Here is a 19,904-nt window from a genome sequence, read left to right as displayed (position 1 = left end):
AATGCTGTTCATGCTGCGTCTCTGTCCTACTGCCTCCCTTTACTGAACGTTATGTAGTTTTCTGTTTCTACGGAGTGAATTCGCTTTCTTGCGAAACTGTGTCCCCGACATGAGTAATGAACTTAAACTTTCATGAAAGCCGCCTGCGGCTGATTTATCACTTGAGCTCAAGGCTACATGATACAAGAATCCGCTGGCTCGCCCTATTCCTCGCTAAGGGGGGGCTCTTCATCTTATGGTGATAATCGTCAATACTTTGATGATGAACGGTAATAATGCTACTCGTTTGCCTTAAAGCGCTTTCCCTTTGCCATCAGGTGACATTAAGGTCCAAGTATTCATCTTCCAACCACTTATCCTGGTCACGGTTCAGGAGCCTATCCAGGTAGCACTGGATGAGCTACCAGTCTGTCACCAAACATGTGTATAGTGAGCAGGGTAGAGATGCCAGATAGACGAGTTGCATGTCTCTGAGCTACAGGAGGAAATGTACACAGATCATTCCTGCAGGACCTGGGGAGAATACATAAGTTCCACACACACAGAATAAAGTTGGGATTATGACCTCACACTCTGGTGGTGTGAGCTAACAGTGCTGCACTTTTAGCCACTTTGATGTCATAGTTCCTAGACATATCTGTATAAATGTACCTTTGGTACACACAATTAAATATTCCAGTGTGTTCATTTCTTTTTACATGCGATCATAATTTGCATGCCGTTGTTGCATTGACGGTCACATGGCCGGCTACTAGATGCCTCGCGTGGTTACCCCGGAAACCCATTTGTTAGATTTTATTAGGCATGTGTTGTGGTTTGTAACACCGCTCGCTTCTTTCCAGGAAGTGCAGGTACTCCACTTAAAATTAGCTCCCTGATGTGATGTTTTATCACACAATGCAGAGGATCCCGATTTGTGTCTGTAGCAGAGTGAAATTTAACTCAACTGTGTGAGGTCATTCTTTTGGGTAAAGGACTGTAACCTGTGTAACCTTCACTGATTGGCTCTGCTCAGGATAATAGCATTAATGTATTGTTATACAACTTCCTGCACTTGTAATATGAAGTTTACTTTTGCCAGCCGTTACAGTGGAAAGTAACCGAGCTTTGTACACAGTTTTTGCTTTCTTTCTCTCTGTAAGCCCGGTCTGAATCAGCCTCTACCTGAAAAATAAAACTGAAGATGTACTTGTGAACCACATACAGCCAGAGGAAATCTTGTGACACTTTTGACAGGATCAGTCGGAAGGCTGCCCACGTGCACCTGGTTGTCAGCAAGACAGATCAGCGATGCATGTTTTTTGTGACGTTACAGAGAGCTGGTACTTTGCGGTATATAAAGTGATGCTGTAGTTAGCACAAGTCACAGGATCCCTCGTCTGTGTCGATCCTGCGTTTTTCTGGGTGAATATTTTGAATCCGCCCTGATATATTTGAACCACAATGAGTGTCCCTCAATCTAGCAACCATCCTTTGTGGTCAACAGGCAGTTAAGACCTCCTTCCTATTATGGTGATATCTTTATAATACCTCCCATGGTGGTGTTATCGCTGCATATATAAATACTGAGCAGGTTTTATTCTCGGAAACGAGTGCTTATAGCTTGGCTGTCTATTCAGCCGGATGTATCACAGACAATATTTCATTATAGAGCCTTTCTTTGGTGCTTGAACCAGAATGTGTGTGGTCACAAGTGGAGCTCCAGGTGACACTGGCTGCAGCCTGCCGCTCCGGCGGTGGTGCCTTCCTGTGACATTGTGGCAGATGATAATGTGGGGGGTGGCAGATGGATGCCTTTCGGGGGCTTTCAACCGTTTTCTGGTGTCTGCCCCCTTTGGCACCTCATAGGCCACGTCTGCTGTTCACACCGGGTTAGTGCCTGATGTTCTGTGCAAGTGGAGTCCGGCTCTTCGGTCCTAATGTCCCTGTGGCACTACAGAGGGGTTAGCTATCCAGAAAGCTTGCGTGAACATTTTCAGAAGTTAATTCAGTTACCTGGACTGAATTTATTCCAAACTGATTGACTGCACCAGACAGTGTGAATATTCTATTCAAGTTGTTGTGCTCTTTAAACCACTAATTGAAATGTGAAACAAATTATATAAGATTTTATTTGAACCCATTAGATTCTGATCTTCGATACTGATCAGTTTCAGTTTAAAAACTGAATTTACATACTGAGCCAAAACCTAAATTCTGGATGGCCACTTTATTGAAAATGTGATGATGAACATGAATATGAATGTTGAAATGTAGATTCCTGGAATGGTGGTGTAGATCAGCGGTTAACACTGATGCCTCACATCTTGATGGTTATGGGTTTGAATCCCATCTCTGCTCTTTTAGTTTATGGGGTCTTTTTTTTCTCCATCTTTTCATCAATTGAGTGGTGACCGTCTGTTTTGTTTTGTGTTTTTAGCCAAAGCTCACAAAAGCCAGTTCTGAGGGAGCAAACAAATCTGGACTCTGTGTAAAACAGTTTTTATCACAATCTGAAGGTCAGAAAGTGTTAGGTTTTCCCAGAACACTTGTTTTCTTGCAAAGTTTTTTTCCCACTCTTTTTTTTTTTTTGGAAAACAGATGAAAACACAAAACATTATGAGGCACTTTAGTGAAATGCACAGTCTTTGGGTTGAAAGATGAGATCAGGAGGATTTCTAATGGTGATGAGTTAAATAGGGCTGACAAAAACAGTTTTGATATCAAGAATATGCTTTATGATCATATATATAAAATGATGATTTCAGAATATCGGGGGGGGGAGAGGGGTTGTTAAACATTCCCTAGAAGTTTATCATTTACCTCAGTTCTTCTTTGAAACATGCTGTTCCTGAAAACAGTCGGTCCCTTTGGTGGGATTAGTGCCTGAAGGCCCTTTGAGCCATTTTCTGGTAGAAATCATTTATCATCCTGTGTGTGTGGATTAGGTTTATTTTACATTGTGTCCCCCACAGTGTGGTAAAAACCTGCTATTTTGACGTTGTGGGGACCATTTTTCAGGTCCCCACAAAGATCTGTGAATGCAATTAAAAAAACTAAGTCTCGTATTTTGCTTGGTTATTTATGGTTAAGGTTAGGGCTGGGTAGGGCTTAGGGTCGTCATGTTGGGATTAGAGTTTTGCCCATAGAAATGAATGGAGAGTCCCCACAAAGATATAATTACAAATGTGTGTGTGTGTGTGTGTGTATGGTACTTCCTGTGTGCCTCTTCCCACCCATTCCGGAAGCCTGTGCTTCTTTGCACACTTGCAGCAAGCTCTCCCACGCTGATGTGCCATGTGCGTCACACGCAGCTTTGTCGGTTCCTGCCCCTACCCCCCCCCTTTGCAGCGGGGCTTGCCCCAGTTGCCTTGGAGGCAAAGGGCAAATAGCATGACTCAAGTTTGAGGCTATTACCATAAGCTGAATGGACACGCCTCCCTCTGATGTCATGCAGGTGTCTGCCAATCATGTGCTCTTTATCATTTTTTTAAAGATGGTATTCTCAAACCGACAGAGATCCAGTTTGGGGCTGCAATGTCATCTTCGCTCAAAAAATGACAGGAGCGCTGCTTCAGTGTGCCAGTAGTGTACCGTGCGTAAGCATTGATTCTTCTGTCCTCACCCTAGGCTGCAGCGCGAAGCTTCTTTTGTTCTGAGTTTTATGAGCTTATCCATGCTTCCCTGGGAACTTGTTGGCTTTGTGGCAAAATCAAAGCGACTTCCCGATGCAGAGAGATTCTTGACGTAGCCGCTATGGCCTTGTGAAATCGGTGCTGGTGCGGCCGACTTTGTCAGACTTCAAGTTACGAGTGGTATCGTGGCCAAGAGATGTGACCTTTTGCATTCCAGAGATGAGGATGTGGGCTGTCCAGTGCCGTGTGAATGCAGTTGTAGATGGCGAAACCTTTTGGAACACGAAAAACAATTAAGGATGCCCCTGAGCGACAATGGTCAGACCTGATAGAAGGTGGGGAAATTGGGCTTGGCTCAAATGCCTAGCCCCAAGAGCAGCAGACAAAAACAGAAAGTAGACTTGCTGTGGGGCGATTTTGTGGCTGGTGGGGGCCGGGGGGGCTTTACCAGGTTTGTTCATTTAGTACAGCTGTTGTACTAGCTAAAATTACAGCTCTGACAACAAGTAGGTGCAGAAAATAGGGATCCACCATTATCTGCATTATGGCCTGTCAATATTTACAAAAGAACATCATAAAATTTTACCTGCAGCTGATGGTCTGTTTATATATTATACGCACTTTTGAAAATGTTGTTTTAGACCAGAAATGTTCCTTCTGAAACTGACAATGGTGAACCCTCAGAAGCAATAAGCCTAATAGCACTCTTGTATTGTACGGGCACTGTATCACACTTTATTGTTACCAAGTCTTTTGATTAATGAGACTTGGTATTTTTCTTGGCAATCGAACGCCGAGCCGGGGTGTGTGTATCAGCTGAGTGTGGGGTTGGGCCGGGACCGTCTCGTGCTGCAGTAAATTAAAACAATCCCAGCACTCTGTCTACACCCTCACACAATATCAAAGTCCAGTGTTCATCAAAATGCTGGTTTGCCTTGGGTCAGTGACTCAGCGTCACTGACTGTAAGGTACCTTTGTGTTGCATTCGGTCGAGACATACCTTCATTTTAGTCATCTCCTCGGAATTTTTCCGCAGTCACGCGTGTGTAATTCATATATACTTTTTTAAAAATGAATCGCATGGGTGTAGGCATTGATTTTTCTAAAGGTGTGTACTATCCTGGCAGGTTGCAGCTCCGTTCAGATTTTATTTCCCTCTAAATGTCTGCAAAGGCCTACAAAGCCGTTGGCAAAAGCGTAGCGTTTACAATGACCCAAGATGGCGTCCAAAGCAGTCCGGTTTTCTGTACAAAACAAAAAAATTCCCTTGGCTTATTGAATGTACCCACTCCTCAAATGTGTCGTTGTTTTTAAAATGGGTCTTTTCTCATCTATTGATTTAAACCGTCGCTCCGCCAGTATATTCGAGCAGGCACTTACGGATGAGATGAGGCTGTGTCGGTACTTTGTCTGCCAGGGCCCGGTTGCCATGGATACCCCAGTGTTTACCTGCCCCTGCCATCAGCAGAGAGGACTTTGCCTCCCTCTCACACTCTGCCTGTGCTCTCCCTGTTCTCCCTTTGTGGGAGGGGGGCTGAGCAGTTTCCCCATTCTAACATTTCTCTCTCAGATCTTCCCACAGCTTTTCTATTTATTTAATTGCTGTTTAGCGACGTAACCGCTTGCAGCCTCAGTAAAGCCGACCTCTGCCTCTGTTCCTCAACCCTTGTTCATTAACTTCTTTCTCTCTCTCTTCTTTTTGTCTTTCCGCTCCGCATTTCGGTCTGTGTTGGTCTGTGTCTATTCTGCCAAAGTGTTTTCCCAGTAAGAGTGCAGAGATGTACAAATGTAATTTTTTTTTAAAATTTAGACAAAGGAACTAATTATTTCAGATGGTTGGAGCAAATGGCATCTTATGACCCACTCCCCTTAGAAATTGAATTTGGCACCCCTGTTTTTAATCCCTCAAATAGCTTCCCCCCCCCCCACACTTTCAGAGGGTTGGACCCCAGAGGGTTTTGTGTGTTCCCTGTTGGTGGAATGTGAGCCGTCTGCCGGCATTTAGGACGGTAATTAGTGAGGCATTTAGCATGGTGAATTAGGCATTTCGGCTGTGCTTTTTCATTCTGCCCTTGGTCATACAGGGATTTCTCCCCATGTGTCTTTGTGATGTTTCTCTCTGCTCCACTATGGTCTGAATGTCCAAATGCCTGCTGCATAACTTTTGTTATTTTTTTTCTTTTTCCTGCCAGAGGGTTCTTTCCTCTGAGTCAGTTCTGCCGTGCAGTAGGTGCATAAACGGTAACATAACTACGCCGTCCTTGATGGTGCAAAACATCGGTGAGTTTCCAGAGAAGTAGCATCAAGGAGAAGAGAATTGCACTCGCCTTAAGACTGTAGATATGCTTTTAAAATCTGATTGGCAGCTCCGTGTTGGAATGATGTGGCGATACATTCTAAAGGATTCACAGCGGGAGTCCAGATCTTTTTACTTTGATGTGTCGAGGTTGCCATGCAAGATTTGTTGTTTGGCTGTGGTGCTGGTCCCTTGGTAACTGAGAGGGCAAGTCTAGACATTGGCAAGTCCAGGATTTTTTAAGGAGGGGTGATTGAAGAGAAGCAATTTTTTTTTCCATACAGAGGGGCCAGCCTTATCATTATCCAATGATATGTTTCAAATTTGTGAGTAATACGGGAGCGGACACTCTATGGACCAATCAGCTTTTGGCTGGGCCCAGTGCCCTGATGCCTAGTCCTAGCTTCCCTCCTGAGAGTGCAGCAACACGGGTCTCTCCCCCAATTACTGGAGAGACTCTGTCTGCCCTCCACCCACTTAAATTCACAGCTTGTCTAAAGTGGACTGTGATTAAGAATCCGCAGTTTGGTTTATGAACTACTTAACTGAATGAAGCAATGACGGCCCACAGCCTAAAGAAACAATAACTAGGGAAATAAACACCAGTTGACGTGAGGCATGGCAGACGAGATGTTGCGTTTAAGATTATGATTAAGAAACTTTATTGATCCCAGGGGGGAAATTCCTGTACATTCAGTAGCAAGTACGTAGAGCATGGATGAACATACATATAGTGGAAAAAAAAGTTTTGGCAATGCCTCTGAGTGTGACAGCCACCAGAGAGGGATCCCGCCTGCTATCAGACAGGAGCGAGTTCCCTAATCTATTCCCCAGGCTGGACTTCTCCTGCTCCACGGTGTTTTTGAAGAGCTGCCTGTTAGCTCAGCGACGTCCCGTCTCTAAGCGGTGCCTTCTAAGCACAAAGGGCCTTTAACCGGCCCCTGCTCACTTTATCATGCCCCTGTCGGATCGGTGTGCCTTCAGGGGCTGGTGTGACTAACAAATTAGTTTGATCTTTTGGGGAACTGAAATGACTGTTTTGAGTTTAGCTTGTCAAGTGTTCCTGTCCGTGTATGCATGCGATGTGTCCGCGACCGCGTGCATGTGGGAGTTTTATTTAGTCAAAAATGTTCTGAGGAAATGGAGGTGTCCAGACATCTGATTGGTTGGTCCTGCCTCCTCTAGTTGCTTGGACCCACCTCCTCTACAATCTGATTGGTTCAGAGAGATAACCAATCATTTTTACGTCTGTCCTCAGAACATTTTTGTGTAAGTAAAACTCCCACAAGCTAACAGCACCTTTCATGGCAAGTATGGCACTAGTTGTGTTAAGGGTGTGTGTGCACATCTATAGTTCTTCCTCGCCTTTGACTGCATGTGCATGGTTGGATGGGTGGGGGTGGGGGTGGGGAGAGGGCAGTTTATCCAGACGCACCTTGATGACGCTCAGCCTAATCGGTCCGGTGGGGGATGATGGATGCAGATTGTGTTATGGACCCCAAATACCAAGGTTGTTACCATTAAGTCTGGCCAATGCCTGTGTTGTCAGGTTATGGCAGCATAAAGGCCAGCCAGTGCAGTTTGCAATCATTATTTTAATTAAACGAGCAGCTATCCTTCCACTCGCAGTGCTTATCCTGTTCTCAAAATGTTCATTTAAGCAATAACATACGAGGAGTGCAGTTATACTCCAATATATCACAACTGTGATTCGGTCGTAAGCACGAGGCCGCAGGCCTAGTTTGGTTCTAGTTTGGCGAAATCTGGTATTCTTCCTGTGAAATCTGGTATTCTTCCTGTGAAATCTGGTATTCTTCCTGTGAAATCCGGTATTCTTCCTGTGAAATCTGGAATCTCCTGTTTAACCCAACCTTGCGTTGCCCTGTATTATGTCAGCCTTTTTCAGACCACCTGGTTTATGTAGAAAATCTTGCCTTAATTGTGAATTTAATTAAAAAATTTGTCCTGCAAAAGAATTTGGATGAGGAATGTACACACAAACCAGAAGTAAGTGGCGGTTTGAAAGGGTGTCTTTTCTCCACCAGAATATGTGCTGGGTTCATTTTCTCAGAGTTTGGAGAACTTCTTAAAGCCAGTGATGTGTTGGGGGGGGGGGGGGATGTCACTGACTGTCCCGTCAGTATTTTTAGGAAGAGCTGTGTGTTAGAGTGAAGCCTGCCCCTGTCCTCTAGACGGCCAAAAACTTAGTTGCCGGACAGAACTCCTCCCATTGTGGAACACGTACAAAATGTTCGTATTTCCAAATAACTAGGTCAAAGTAACAAAAACTTTAGTGTTGCCAACAAGTGCCCAGCATGTTCTTCTGAAGGTCTTGCAACAAAACGGGGGAGACCGAGATGACTCAGTCTGCCCGGTAGTTAAAGCTTTGTCTCGCTCGTTAGGGATATCGTCGGCTTGTAAGCAAGGTGCACGCTTGCAGTCCCTAAGGCTCATTATCTCATCGTCATTTTGTTTTTAAAGTCGTCTACTTAGACATGAAAATATCCGGCTACAGTCTCTCCTACTTCTTTCCCTCCAGCCTTTGGCATTCAGGCCTTTTCGACTCGTTCCGATTTTTCAAGGTTTCCTTCGCCAAAAGCTAGATGCCGTATTTCCAATACCGTTGCCAATCCCAAGCACATAACAGGCCAAGGACAGTGTGGGTGAGGCCTTGACATTGAAATCGGCCTTGACATTAAGCTTTATTCGCCATTCGTTGAAGTACGAGAGCAGGTACGTCCCAATGTGTGTCTCTTTCCCCACCTATCCCATCTTGCTCACTCTTTAGATCACGTGTAAGGTGGTAACATGGTAAAATACCACGAGGCTCACAGGGCTAGCCTAGTCGAGATTTCCATTCCCCAGGAAGCAAAAGTGAAATTATTTTCATTCCACGCAAATCTAAAAACAGAAAAAGATTCATAGGCTTGTGTACTTGAGCCTCTGTTTAAGTTTTAAAATATTAAGTGAAATATTAAGCCGTTCTGAAGAGAGGAAACATCACAAATAGTGCCACGCAAAACACAAAGAAGAAAAACATTATGAATGAAAGGTCAAAATGTCCTGGCACAAGGTCCCTGCTATGGAGAAAGACAAAAAATTGTCACCACACATTGTCACCAAACTACAGCAACAACGTGCAGCTCAGCAGTGTAGCTCGGATTGGTGGGCCCCTCCTGGGGGGGGGGGGGCTGGTGTCCCAGGTGAACCCCCAGTGGGAAGGAAGGTTATTTCCCAGCCTCCCTCTCGCTGTCTGAGACTCTGAGTCTGTCACACACTGCAGCTGCCTCTGATTCTGAGGGGCAGGATTCCAGAAAGGCCCCATTTGTTGTGTTTTATTGTTGCTGTTTGAGCAATAAAAGCTGCATGGGAGGGAAAGAAACGTGAAACGAAACTTTCAAGTGGACCTAAAATAGTAATGCAAAAACAAAGCTGGAAAAGAAGAACCCATTTGTTTCTAATTGCCGGCTGATGTACAGCTGTCCAATTCATCAGTAGGGGGCACTATGCTCAGCTGATATTCCAGACTTGCCTTGTTCTGTTTTCTGGTGGTATGTTACCTCCCAACATTACTTAGGTGATAGGAGAGCTACACCTATTGAACACATCTGGTGATGTCGAGGTCACAGCATATCCTCAGCTCTGGAGGTTGTGCTGAGGGGGGGGGGGAGGCTGGCTGTCTCTCAGTGTTTTGGTCAGCAGGTCTCGTTGCCATAGTGACCGTCCACCATCTTCTAGAGTGCTAGGTGAGGACATCCGAGATCACAGAGAGCAGCGCTGTTCAAATACAAATTATGCGATTAAAAGTTAGGAGGGGCTGTTGAATAAGGTACTGACTTTGTTCCAGAATCCCCCCCCCCCACCCGCTGGTTCAAAGAGGCTTGTTTTTTTTTCCTGACACCGTGCTGTGGAATATTCCTCTTTTTTTGAAAATTTTAGTTCCTGCCTTGGCTTTAGAAAGGCCTCGAAATCAGTGTGTTTGCTTTATGTCTGTGGTTTTCAGGCTTTTCAGATTGTATTCTGTGTGTTTCTTTGAGGACGGCCGCGTTCCCTGTAGTTTAAGCGACTCCAGGTCTCCCTCCAGACTCCATTCTCCCACCCCCCCCACTCTGCCTTCCCCGGAGGCTCGTTAAGACCACTTTGTCGTTAGGACAAACTAACGGATGTAGTCAGGCCCTCTTGAATACCTTGGTGCGTGTGTGTTTTCGTAATTGTATTTGTAAGTGTGTGATCTGTCCAGCAGGGTGGGGCTCTGGGGCATCGTTGGCTCATCTCCTGCTGGAAACTCTCTCAGATCTTCCTGACAGCTTGCAGTCTTTTTCAAGAACTGGGCCTGAAATATGTTATGTGGACATTCTTTGCATAATTTTGTCTAACACAATTGGGAAAGTCTAGCCAAATGATTTTGTGCATTTATAGGGTACTTGCCTTGTAGGATTTGATTTTTGCAGCTTGACCTACGATTAAGCACAAAGTCTCTCAGGATTAATGAAACCACTTCTTGCCACAAAAAAGGCAGAATGCCTTAGCTATATAAAAGTGTGTGTGTGTGTGTGTGTGTGTGTGTGTGTGTGTGTGTGTGTGTGTGTGTGTGTGTGTGTGTGTGTGTGTGTGTGTGTGTGAGAGAGAAAGAGAACCTCCAGTAACATAGGATTAAAGCACAGTAAATGGAGGATTTTAAACAGGTTCTGTGGTATAAAAAGATTTCCGAGAAGTTGCAAAACTGGGAGTGAATTTGGAAACGACAAGAGAACATCGCTGGAACCCGTTGGCCAATAAATGTTTCCCTGCTTTGGTTCTCGCTGTGTATTTTTAAAAAAGCTCTGGGGAAGGCATGCCCCCCCCCTAAACTAAAGCAGAGGGTTAGCTGGCTGAAATTAGCTTCCCTGCTGGCACCTGCTTCGATCTGGCACAGTGCTGCTTCATTAGCAGCTGTTGCTTCTCTGCAGATTGCTGGGCCCAGCTGGTCACTTCCGTCGGTTAGAGTTTCTTCTGCTGGCTTTATGGTGTTGGCTGCGCTGAAACACATGGTCAGGAAATCGGGAGTCATCCAGGGAGAATGGCGGGGGCGGGGGGGGGGCGGGGGGGGGGGCAACCAGAGTCACAGAGCTGTTCTGTCAGGGTTGTATGGTTTGCACGCTTTCCACTGGCCTGGGACATGAGTTCTTATGAGCATCACCGCAGGCTTGCAGGTAGAAGGTAGTTTGTGCTCAGACATCTTGAGATGTTGCTGATGCTCATGATGATGATGATGATGATGATGATGATGATTTGATTTTGTAAGAGTCTGGAACTCTTTGCTTGGATCATAATTTCTAAGGGTCCTGAAACCCGTAGTTCCTGTTCATCATGCTTTTGTTCCCCTGCCAGTCAATTCTTTTAGTGTGGCTGACAGTGTGTAAGGCAGATCGTGTGTAGAGAGACCAGAGTTTTTGGTGAAGAACCTCATGGAACGTTCTGAGCTATATGCTGCTGTGAGACATTTTTTTTTTTTACTTAATTAGGTTATTGTGGCTCATTTAGACTTGGAATAATGTTGGATGTTGGTACATCGGTGTAGAGCCTTCAGTTCCCTAAGTCTTCTTGGATATTAGAGTACTGTTTTGGATCCGAAACGTCACTGATTATTTTGTATGCTTTCCCCCCAGGAAGACCCGGCCATGATTGAGGACAAGGGTCCCCGAGTGACGGACTATTTTGTGGTTGCCGGGCTCACTGATAAGCCCATACCGCTTGACCAGGACGTGTCAGACACCAAGTCCAGCGGCCCCAAGGCGCCCATCACGGACCTAGCTGTCATTAGCCGGTCGACTGGTGAGACGGTGCCAGAGGGGTTCACGTGTATCGAGGTGACCCCTGGTGGCCAGTCGGCCAACCTCAACCATGGCAGTCTCAAGAGCCCAGAACTTTTCCTGTGCTACCGGAGGGGCCACGACAAGCCGCCGCTCATCGACATTGGGTAAGATGTCGCACTGTTTCGCAAATCCCAGCGGATTTTAACCCTTATGGTCCTTACCTCTCTTATAGCTGTGCCTTGACCTCACCCTGTCTGGAAGATGACTTTTTCTGTGATGATAAAATGACTCATTCTGTCCTTTTGGCAAGCAAGGTTCTTTTATTAAACAGTGTTAAGAATTGCGTAAATAGAGTTCCCGTCTCCGTTTAATCATTGGTAGACCTTAAGTATACAGGCTCGTATGTCTGAAAGTTCGTAAGTTGAAAGTTCGTAAGTAGAGGAGCGTCTGTATAGTGTGGTCATACATAGGGAAAGCCATGGAAGATAACAAGCCTAGGTCCAATCCTCGGATATCTGAAGGAGGCCCAGATTTTCAGCATCAACTGCCAGTTTAATTATCTTCCTCATTTTTAAATCTGTTTCCCTTTTTTGACCCCAGAACCACTAAAACCACTTTATATTCCAAGTTGTCTCTTGCTCAGTAAGAAATTAATCGAACCAAGATATTTTGAATTGCTTAAAATGTTCCATTGAATAATATGTCCTTGTGTGTATTTTGACTGTTGTGATACATTATGTGTATGCAGTTTGACATGTATGTACATTTTTGGGGGGCGGGACTAAAAAGATTTATGATACCAAGAAGTCAATGTGCTGTAATTTTTATTTTATTTTAAGGTGTTTCAAAGCCTCACTTGCCATGGGTACTTGGAGATTACGAGAAAGTATTAAAGAGCATCTCCTGTGTTAAGTCGACTGCAAAATGCACACTTAACATTGTGTGTAGTTCACTCACGTAGTCATTAGTCATGCTGAATTGCTAATGAAAGAAAATTTCCCAGAATGCCTAGAGTATGTGCCAGTGCTTGGCAGTTGACCTGGGACTGTTTATAGCCCAGAAAAAAACAATGGTGTTTCTAAGCCAATTCAGCACCACCCGTTTCACTCACTGATCTGCAAGACTGCTTCCGATCCTCGCACATTCATCAGCTCCATGCAGAAGGCACATAGCTGTGTTTTGTTGATGTCTGTTTTGGGCCTGCTGTGCTTCCGCTTGGAGGCTGAAACCTTTCGCTGTGGCTACCCCAACAGGCAGTACTCCATATTGCATTTATACGCCACAGTCTCCTCAGCTAGCCTCCAAATCACCTTCTGAGCTCCTCCTATCCTAGGCCTGAGATTTCAGTCCCAGAATGAAAAGTATTCAGCCTCCCCCACTGCTGCTCTTGGGCTGGAAATCCAGTTTATCCTGGCGGGGGCTCACAGTCTCTACCCCTTGGAGGAATTCTATCTGATTTGGCTCATCTGCCCCAATGCCCCTGCTAGGTCAACAAAGACATGGGATCCTTGACCCTGGAGAGTTCTTCCAGCCTGTGGCTGAAACATCTCCTTTGTTGAGGGTCTACAAGGGTGGTCTGCACAAGCCTTTGTGATGCTCTGGCCTGTGGTGGCCTTCAGCTTTCTGATGTGGCTTTAATGGCAGCTGGAATTGCCTGAATTACGAATGAATGCATTGTTTCCCCATTATTGAGCTCCATATTTTCCCTTCCTTGCCCTGTAGTCTCTGTGCTTCTTGCATACTTGGCGAGCATTAGTGGTCTGTTGCAGCAGCCTGACCTGTATTCAGCTGGTGGAAAGGTTTTACAGTGCAGGGAAAAGCGGAAGGCGTTGAGTGAATCATTACATGTCAGAGTCAGCTTTGACTCACCATTGCCGCTCCAAAGTCAATGCCAGAATAAACTTGGCACCTTTTTCCATGGTTTTGAAAAAGGTAAACATTGTTGTTTTTTTATGCAAGGTTACTAACTGCGTTTTTCTGGTTTTCTGCTTTGTGGGGAGGTCCTTGCACCAGTTTTGAGAACTGGTGGGTGTAGTGGGACCAGTTATGACTTGGGAATGACTGGGAGTGTATTGAAGGTACATTTTGCACACGCCGCAAGAGCACATGGAGAATTGTGCTGACCACCTGCTGCCTGATATGATCGTATGTTATTGAAACTCCAGCCAAAAGCTATGAGCTGTGAAAACACTCTTGTCAGCCGAACAATATTTAATATTGATTTACAACGCTGTTACAGAGACTGTTTAAAAAGACAGAATTTCTTCTTGTGGCCTAACCTAAAATATCAACGCTTTCTTTGTCAGAGAACACCCATATACTTAAAACGTGTCTGTAGCAAACCCGTGTGTAAGCAGCACATGTTCCTATGCCCTAGGGTGCTCTATGATGGCAAGGAGCGGCTCATCCAGGGCTGTGAGGTCATACGGGCCACGCCTTATGGCCGTTGCGCGAATGTCAACAACAGCTCGGCCACCTCGCAGCGCATCTTCATCACCTTCCGCCGTGCCGCGCCCGATCGCCCGCAGAACTCTCTCACAGTCACTGAAGTGTGCATCATCATGGCCAGCAAAGGCGAGACTCCACCCCACACTTTCTGCAAGGTGGACAGGAACCTCAACTGTGGCATGGTAAGAAGACCGCTTAGCTCTGCCTTCTTTTAGTTACCGATGCTCAATGGTTTCCCATTGTTTACGTCATAAGCCTCCTCTGTATGGATTGGCTAGCAAGTGATCACATGACTGTCTTGCACTTTTACTTTCAACTGGTCATGTAATGTAGGTTGCAGATCAGTGTTATTATAGGTGATGCTGATTTTCATTCGCTTACTACCTGCTTTTAAACCATTTCCTCATGGCCGTAGCCAGTTGCATGACATGAGAAATGTAACTGATTTAAGTTAAGCATCATGAATATCAATTTTTCCTTCTTTGAACAGACCGCTGAACCTATTTTACATAAGTCTGGCTTCTTAAACACAATGGCACCTTGTGTTTGTACAGTATTACTATTGACCAATGTGGTTCTTTTTTCCAGTGGGGCTCTAATGTTTTCCTTTGCTACAAGAAGTCTGTCTCCACTTCCAACTCCATTGCATACAAAGCTGGTGAGTATTAAATTACTGGAGGGAAAAAACCTGAAGATATAAAAAGATGGAATTTCTCCTGCTCTGAGTATTACGTGGACCGCTCTGTGGTCAGCCTGGTCAGGTTTTTTTTTATGGAGATTTGGCTGAATCTCACTCCCAGCTTGTGGTTTGATGCTCTGCTGCGTTCCTCTGTCAGGCCTGATCTTCAGGTATCCTAAGGAGGACTACCAGTCCTTCCCTCTCTCTGAATCTGTGCCTCTGTTCTGCCTGCCCATGGGGGCGCGCATTGAATGCTGGGCACCCAACACTCGCTACCCGAAGCCCGTTTTCTCCACCTTCGTCTTGACCGTCTCCTCTGGCGAGAAGGTAACCTCCAGAGTTGAGCATCTGTTGGTTCTGCTGTATTCAGAAGATGAAGAACTACAGTGGAATTTTTGGGAATGCTTTGCATTAGCTGCACCTTCATGATGTATTTATTATGCATTCATAGAACATTCAGTGCACCTTCATAATGCATTCATAGAACATTCATGCAGGTATGCAAGTACACCTTAACATCCTAACATCCCTTAACAGCTTTAATATACATTAATAACAAACTGTATATGATTAAGCAATTATACTATACGTTATTAATGTATATTACAGCTGTCATTTCTTGTTCATTGAAAGTCTTGTGATTGTGATGCTTTAAGACCTGTTAAGGTATACTTACATGCTGGTTATGAATATTCTATGAATGCATAATGAATGCATAATGAAGGTGCAGTTAATGTAAAGCCTTACCAAATTTTAAATGATCTCTGTGGCTTATAGTTAATGTAGAGTTATGGTTAAAACACAGCACTTTGCACAGAACACTAGTTTGTCCCTCAACCTCTAATTACAGGCTCATTTTCTAGTCGTGGATTCAGAGTAAGTTTGAGGAACATCCCACATTGGTTTTGAATGACATTTCTCCTGCTGATGATGTTTTTGTGTGTTTCTGTATGTGTTTATGCATGTCCTTCATGAAGGTTTATGGTGCAGCCGTCCAGTTCTACGAGCCGTACTCCATCGAGCTGCTGGGTGACAAGCAGAAGGTGCAGCTGGGCCTGCTCACAGCCATCGACAAGCGGCTCATGCCCAACCGCACCGTCAACACCAACAAGTGCATCTGCCTGCTCTCCCACTGGCCTTTCTTCGAGGCCTTCCGCGGGTTCCTCATGTTCCTCTATAACACCGTGTCGGGGCCACACCCTCTGCCTATCGAAAAGTAAGCCAGCCGGGCAGCCAACTTGGTAGGGCAAACCGGGAGGGTGGAGATGGTGGGGGGGGGCTCCTGGGCAGCTTCATATTAAAACTCAGATTCATGCAGCAGTGTGAGATAATTTCAGGTCGCTGGCAGGTAGAGCTGCTGTTAGTCTTTCCTGTGGTTCTATCTGTTAGTCGCAGAGGTAGAGACTTCAGGTCCAGAGAATATAAATCCAGACCAAGATTTTGTTTCAACCAATCAGTTGAGTATAAAGAGTCACAATCACAAAGTACTCAACTGGTTGGTTGAAAGAAAATCTTGGTCTGGATTTATATTCTCTGGACCTGAAGTGTCTACCTCTGGTTAGTTGCTACAGAATATGACAGTGTCCCTTTTTGCAGCTGTGTGCAGTGCACAGCTTGAAAAACAAACATAAACAGCTAAGCGTTTTTTTTTTTTATATAGGAACATAAAAAATTTAAATAAACCTTCAATCCACTCTCCTGTGTTGACGCTTCCGTTATATATTTTTCCCCTCATGGTTTCAATATTTGGCATATGGAATTAAAAGGGAATCTTTTGGGAATTTTGTGAAAGCCACAGATGATGCACAAAAAGTTTCGTAACTCATAAATGCATAAATATATGTACAATGATGCTTTGGAGGAACCCAGGTGTTTACAGCAGCCTTTCACTTGAAATCTCGCAGTGATCTTGCATTGGTCTTTGTAGCTCACGTTTATCTTTTTGCTTTGCTTTGCTCGCCAAGGGGACCAAAAAATGTATTTAAAACGGCAAGGTGTTAAACAGGCCCAGCTGGATTCGTCTGAGGTATCTATGGGAATCGAAGCTCTCTTGAGGATGAGTTGGCTTTTTGTCAACGCTGTCCCTTCTGTGTCACAGACACATCTCCCACTTCATGCACAGCGTGTCCTTCCCGTCTCCACAGAGGCCTCGGATCCTGGTGCAGGTGAGTCCCCCGTGTCCCAGCGAGGTAGGACCTTTGTCGGCATTTGCTGGACCTGTGGCAAGCCGTAAATCCTGCGTGATTTTACGAACTGTAGTCCCCGGGAATTGTGTTGAACCGTGCTGCCCAGATTGGTTCTTTTTACACTTCTAGTGGTGGAAAAAGAATATGGTGAGCCCAGGGGATGCCTTAATACAGCTGCTGTGATTGCTGTTCCAGGCGTAGATAGTGTTTGGCTGAGGCTCAATGAGGAATGGGCTGTTTCATGCCACCGCAAAGCTTGCGATGATGTATGCGTCTGTCAGCCGTAAGACGAACATGAAAGCGATGTGCTGTTCTGTCTGCTTTGCCTTCAGGCTAAAGAGGGTGTGGCTGACTGAGGCATTGCAGTGGGCTGGCTGGCCGGAATAGGATTACCAAAGAACTGCTTATGTCTTGTTAGGAATGTAGCTACCACTAAATTGTTAAGGGTGCCTCCTTTTGTTGTCTAATACAAAAACATGTTTTCGTAATTTCTGGGAATCTCTGCTTAAAAAAAATAGTAGATCGAAATATGTAGATATCCGGGTCAGAACAGAGATGCGAAGAGTAAATAAGGGTAATTTTTTAGTTTTTTACTGTGGTGCCTTAATTCTTGTAGATGTTCTTGTCGATGATGATGATGACGATGATGATAGCAATTTGTATATCATTTAAAATATCTCTAATTTTTCAGCGCTCTTTTCACAAATTTTGCCATTTTCCCCCAGAAAAGGGGTGGGTTTGCTTGGTGTTTCTGGAGTCTCATTTTCAAAAAATATATAAATATTTAGGAAGTAGTGTCAGCAGATCGTAGTTAGCTAGCTGGTTAGGGGAATATGATTCTAAATAAGCAATTTATGTGATATTTAGTGTAGCTACTGCTTGTGGCCAACAGGGGGCCTCGTACCTCAGGGACCACTGTCAATAGTGGTTAACACTGCGGCTACACCTGAATAGGGATGTTTGTCTGGTCAAATTTGTCCTGTCGCATACTAAAGGCTTATGATTGCTTTTTAATGGATTTTATTAATGCTTGTTGGGGTGACATCCAGCTGCTGTTTCGTGTTTCAGCTCTCGGCCCTTGACACCCTTATCCTGTCCCAGCCAGTCTGCACGCCGCTTCCGCTGAGGTAGATATGACTCCGTTCGCCATCTGCGCCTTCGCTGACAGGCCAGCCATCGCTCGCCGCCGTATATGTCTGCTAGCGTTATCTACACAGCACACACACCCCCCCCACCACACCGATAATCGCATCATAGTGAAGTCGCTCTTATCCTTGTGGGTCAGACAGCCTTGGTATTGTCTTTCATTTGCCCTACTCTTTCTCTCTTGTTTAGCTTCCGTGTTATTTTTTTTTGCTGAGATTCTAGGATGGCAGAATATCGCATAATTAAAGTTAAACAAATTGCTGTCTGTTGTTTATCAATATCCAACCTAAGGAAATTTATTTTAGGTCAAAGCTGCTCAAAGTGTTTCCTTATTACTGTTGTTGTTGGTTGTTTGTTTGTTTGTTTGTTTGTTTGTTTGTTTGTTTGTTGTTCGGGATGTTTCCCATCGCGCCCTTCCTGCCTCCCCCCAGACTCTTGTCTTCAGATGCACGCTCTCTCTCCGTTTCCGTGCAGGACGGCACCTCGCCCCCAGCACCGCGTCATCTCAGGGCCTGATGCCTTGTGCAGATGACGAATGCATGGAAAGGCTGCTTCCTGCCCCCCCCCCCCCCCTCCCATGTCCCTCTGCTCCTGATAGTCCTTTCTGGTTTCCTGAGTTCTTCCACTTAGCCCCGCCCCAACACTGTCTCCACCCACCCCGAGACTCCTTCCCTTACTGCGTGTTATATGGGATTTGCCCTGATGGGGGGGGGGAGCAAAAGCAAATAAACACAGTCCCCCTGCCCAAACACACCCCACAAACGTGCGGCTGACTTACTGTCCCCCCAGCACTCTGTCTTGCCTGGGTCATAGCCTGCACCCATCTGACCACCCCCTCCTCACCCCTCCCACAGTGGGGCGGATTTCAGTGGCCTGCTGACCAACCTGGGGGCGGAGAACTGCGCCACGCTGCTCTACTTCGTCCTGATGGAGAGCAAGATCCTACTGCACTCGCTGCGGCCCGACGTGCTAACAGGGGTGGCTGAAGCTGTGGCGGCGGTGAGTCTGTTGCCCCCTGCTGGTACACGTGTGGCACTGCCGGCGGCTGTTCTGACCTCTTGGCGAGACAAGCCTGGCAGGGTACCCCGATTCCCTGCACCTGGACCCCTGGTGGTTTTTCAGCGAATGATTTTTCTCCTAAAACTCAAAGCCAAATCACTCTCCGATTCATGACTGACATCAGACCATAAGCAGCTAAAGTACAACGAAATCAGACTCGTTAATCTGCCCTAATAGAAAATAATAACCCCCTTCTTCTGTTATAAAGAGGTCTGCAGTCAAGCTTATTTACATGCGGGTTACAGGCGGGCTCGTGCCTGGGTTACAGGTGTGGTCCCACCTCCGTTTCAGGTGGGAACTGATATGGGAAATGCACAGAAGGTGCTGACAAATGGCCACGCCTGTCACATGTTTCTGTCACATGACAAGGGCACCGTTGCCGTGACAACCAGCCGTCTGCTCTGCTTGTTTTCAGATGATCTTCCCCTTCCAGTGGCAGTGCCCCTACATCCCCTTGTGCCCCCTCTCCCTGGCAGGGGTTCTGAATGCCCCCGTCCCCTTCATCTGTGGGGTGGACTCCCGCTACTTTGATCTGTATGACCCCCCAGCTGACGTTGTCTGCGTGGATTTGGACACGAACACCATCTACCTGTGAGGACCCCTTCATCTGTGAGGCCGCTGAGGTGCTCTGTGGGAGTCACTGGCCTGCAGAGCGCCGTCATGTGCCTCTCTGTGCCCGCA

General features: G+C 45.7%; 1 protein-coding gene across 4 annotated transcripts in view; it reads left to right on the top strand.

Annotated features, from left to right (window-relative positions):
• LOC111848725 (DENN domain-containing protein 4C-like) overlaps positions 1-19,904 on the top strand; it is a 37,635-nt gene that overhangs the window by 860 nt on the left and 16,871 nt on the right. For 2 of the 4 annotated variants that reach the window (XM_023820939.1, XM_023820938.1), the window contains exons 1-9: positions 11,544-11,869; positions 14,083-14,335; positions 14,742-14,811; positions 14,990-15,159; positions 15,810-16,048; positions 16,931-16,997; positions 18,087-18,145; positions 19,019-19,163; positions 19,639-19,814. In XM_023820939.1, the coding sequence (XP_023676707.1) occupies positions 11,544-11,869; positions 14,083-14,335; positions 14,742-14,811; positions 14,990-15,159; positions 15,810-16,048; positions 16,931-16,997; positions 18,087-18,145; positions 19,019-19,163; positions 19,639-19,814 (1,505 nt within the window). Of the gene's footprint in view, positions 1-11,543; positions 11,870-14,082; positions 14,336-14,741; positions 14,812-14,989; positions 15,160-15,809; positions 16,049-16,930; positions 16,998-18,086; positions 18,146-19,018; positions 19,164-19,638; positions 19,815-19,904 lie in introns of those variants that run through there. The other 2 variants (XM_023820941.2, XM_023820940.2) reach the window with 2 other exon arrangements.

This window comes from Paramormyrops kingsleyae, chromosome 12, assembly GCF_048594095.1.
Source record: "Paramormyrops kingsleyae isolate MSU_618 chromosome 12, PKINGS_0.4, whole genome shotgun sequence".
NCBI classification, from domain to species: domain Eukaryota; kingdom Metazoa; phylum Chordata; class Actinopteri; order Osteoglossiformes; family Mormyridae; genus Paramormyrops; species Paramormyrops kingsleyae.
This window is presented reverse-complemented; position numbering and strand designations above follow the sequence as displayed.